At 38.7% G+C, this 3,167-nt stretch overlaps 1 protein-coding gene across 1 annotated transcript; it reads left to right on the top strand.

Annotated features, from left to right (window-relative positions):
- Positions 1-823: 823 nt before the first annotated feature.
- LOC130462017 (uncharacterized) lies at positions 824-2,775 on the top strand. The gene is made up of 2 exons (XM_056830346.1): positions 824-2,130; positions 2,248-2,775. Exons 1-2 carry the CDS (start codon positions 1,819-1,821, stop codon positions 2,599-2,601), a joined length of 666 nt encoding a protein of 221 aa, XP_056686324.1. The 5' UTR covers positions 824-1,818; the 3' UTR covers positions 2,602-2,775.
- The last annotated feature ends 392 nt before the right edge of the window (positions 2,776-3,167 follow it).

The raw sequence follows: 3,167 nt of genomic DNA, 5'->3' as shown, positions 1-3,167 counted from the left end.
GGCCCTTGGCGCGCGCTGGGCCTGCCTTGCGGTAGGCCTGGCCGCTGCCTTGGCTGGGCTTGTGGCGCGCATGCTTGCTGGGCGATGGCCCCGGCTTCGTGCTGGGCCTTCGTCCGGCAAGCCTCGTCCGATGCTTATTCGTACGATACGCTTCCGATTAAATTTCCATTTCCGGAATCTATTTCCGATACGAACAATATTTAACATTTCCGATTCCGGAATTAATTTCCGTTTCGAACAAATATTTAATATTTCCGTTTCCGGAATTATTTTCCGATTCCGGCAATATTTCCGATTCTGACAATATTTCCGTTTCCGGTAATATTTCCGATTCTGGTAATATTTCCATTTCCAATAATATTTTCCGATACGTACCATGTTTCCGTTTCCGGCAACATCTACGACTTGGATAATATTCATATTTCCGATACGATCCATATTTCCATTTCTGGCAATATCATCGTTTCCGGAGTATTCATTTCTTGCCTGTGACGATCTTAGCTCCCACTGAAACCAAGATCCGTCGGTTCCGAATATTCATAGATGGAGTATTTAATGCCATTAAATACTTGATCCGTTTACGTACTATTTGTGTGACCCTACGGGTTCAGTCAAGAGTAAGCTGTGGATTAATATCATTAATTCCACTTGAACTGAAGCGGCCTCTAGCTAGGCATTCAGCTCACTTGATCTCACTGAATTATTAACTTGTTAATTAATACTGAACCGCATTTATTAGACTTAACATAGAATGCATACTTGGACCAAGGGCATTATTTCCTTCAAGTTGTGCTACTAGAATTAATATTAACGTCCCATTATATCCAAAGGTAGATGAGCAAACCAAGAAGGGGTTTTGGGAGGAGACTAAGGTAAGCATTGGATATTAACTTGATTTGTATATTTTTAAAATTATTTAATTTGATTTAAATACTATTTTTATAATCTAACTTTTTTTTAATTATTAACAGCTTATGTTCCACATTACTGATGATTCTAATCATTCGGGGGAGAAATATTTTCATTCTTGTGTGGCGAAACGATTTAGTTGTTTCAAGAGCAAGTTGGTGCGCCGATGGATAACTATGAAGGAAAATAAGCCAAAAAGTCAAACAAACAAGATGCCTTGGGATGTCTACAACCATATCACAGAGGATGATTGGAAGACTTTTGTTAAACATTATTTCCTGCCAGAGTCATTGGTAATGATAATATTTCTTTAACTTGTCCTTAAAGAGTTTTTCATGTAGCAAACTGACATTGGTTCTAGGACAAAAAGTTATCAGAAAAAACATTTATTTCCATCTTTTTATGTTGTCTTTGACAGCTTCGTAGTGAAAAGGCGAGGAAAAGTGCATCATGCAACAAGAACCCACATCGCACCGGCCAAAAGGGTTATAATAGAAAGCGACTAGATTGGATAAAAGATGGACGAGTTCCACCAGATGCAGCTTTATCTATCTCGAGTAGCTCCTCGGTGAACTCATCAGTGACCTCAAATGTTGATAGAGTTAGAAAATATAGATCAAAGGAGTGGATATTGGCCCATCAAGTACAAAATAAAGAGGGAAAGTGGGAAATTGACCCGAAAGATACATAAGTTGTTGAAATCGCAACAAAAGCTGTAAGTAGTGATAATTAATTAATATTTACTTGCTTTGATTAGAGAATATAAAGTAATTTTGCTTTCCTAATTGGAAGTTAGAGTACATCGAAGAAGAGGAAAAATGAAATCTTTCTTTCGAACAGGGTGAGGATGCCCTCACTAAAGCTATAGGGAAAAAAGATCATCGTGGGCGTGTCAAGGGAACAGGTGGCATGGTTGGTATCAAAAAGGCTTTCGGTCCGTGTAATCGACATAGTAGACGTGACCATGGTGAAGCTTCATCAGAAAATTACGAATCAATCAGAGCTTCTGTGAAAAAGGAGTTTGAAGGTGAATTAGAGAAAAGGGTGGCAGAGGCCCTCCAAAAGCAACTAAGCAACTTGTTAAAAACAGGACAACTAAACTCCATTTCTACCCCGATACTTGATGACCTCCACTTAAATGATTCTGCCAGAGTTGACCTTGATGTTAGTGCTACAAGAACCACTCGTCACATCTTAGTGCCGCAACCACGCGAGCTAAAGGTATGACGTAGTCACTCTTTTTTAACATAGTTGCTTGATCCTTTTATGTATTTAGTTGACATTTACTTAATAATCTGTATCACTTACAAAGTTGCATTGAAACCTTTGTTTATGAAGGAAAGGACTCCATGTCGTCTTGCCCTTGAGGATAAAGTTTCAGGCAACAACATTGTCGTGGCGGATGGTATGGTACAACCCTCAGATGGTGCATTGCCCCAACATTTTACATCGATGAAGCCTGGTCACTATAAAGTCCAAGTTGATTTTGTTTACGACGGACATGTTGATGGTATTCTTCCGGTACTTACGGGAGATGGTTTCACTAACTTAGGCGGTGCTCTGGGTAGTTTTCTGCAATGGCCCATACACTTAGTGATTTTCGAAGACGGCGAGGTATATATGTTTTATTGTTTAGAATGTATATGTTCACGCAAGCACATTCGACATCTTACCTACTCTTGTTTTTGTTGAATTTTAAAGGATTGTACTTCACCTCCTAAAAAGAAGTCCAAGTCTAATGTTTCTAAAGAGAGGGATGGTAGCTCCAAGAAAAGGACATCGGTATTAGCGGCCCAAAAGAAGACAACAGACTTAACATCCAAGGTAAACCCTCTAAAACGCATTCGAACCTACCCGCTCCCAACTTTGAACTAAAGAACCTAAGGGCTCATTTGATTCTTATTACATGACTAATATGCATAGTTTTAAGTTTCTAAAACTCATTCGAAACTATTTATGCACATTTAAGGCTCGTTGGGTCGTTATAGGTCATATATAGAGCTAAAATGACATTTCCGCTCCCAACTTTGAACTGAAGAACCTAAGGACTCGTTTGATTCTTATTACACGACTAATATGCATAGTTTTAAGTTTCTAAAACTCATTCGAACCTATTTATGCACATTTATGGCTCGTTGGGTCGTTATAGGTCATATATAGAGCTAAAATGGCATTTTCGCTCCCAACTTTGAACTGAAGAACCTAAGGACTCATTTGATTCTTATTACTTGACTAATATGCATAGTTTTAAGTTTCTA

This window comes from Spinacia oleracea, chromosome 5 (assembly GCF_020520425.1).
Source record: "Spinacia oleracea cultivar Varoflay chromosome 5, BTI_SOV_V1, whole genome shotgun sequence".
NCBI lineage: Eukaryota > Viridiplantae > Streptophyta > Magnoliopsida > Caryophyllales > Amaranthaceae > Spinacia > Spinacia oleracea.
The sequence above is the reverse complement of the archived record's forward strand: the minus strand, read 5'-3'. Positions and strand labels throughout refer to the sequence as shown.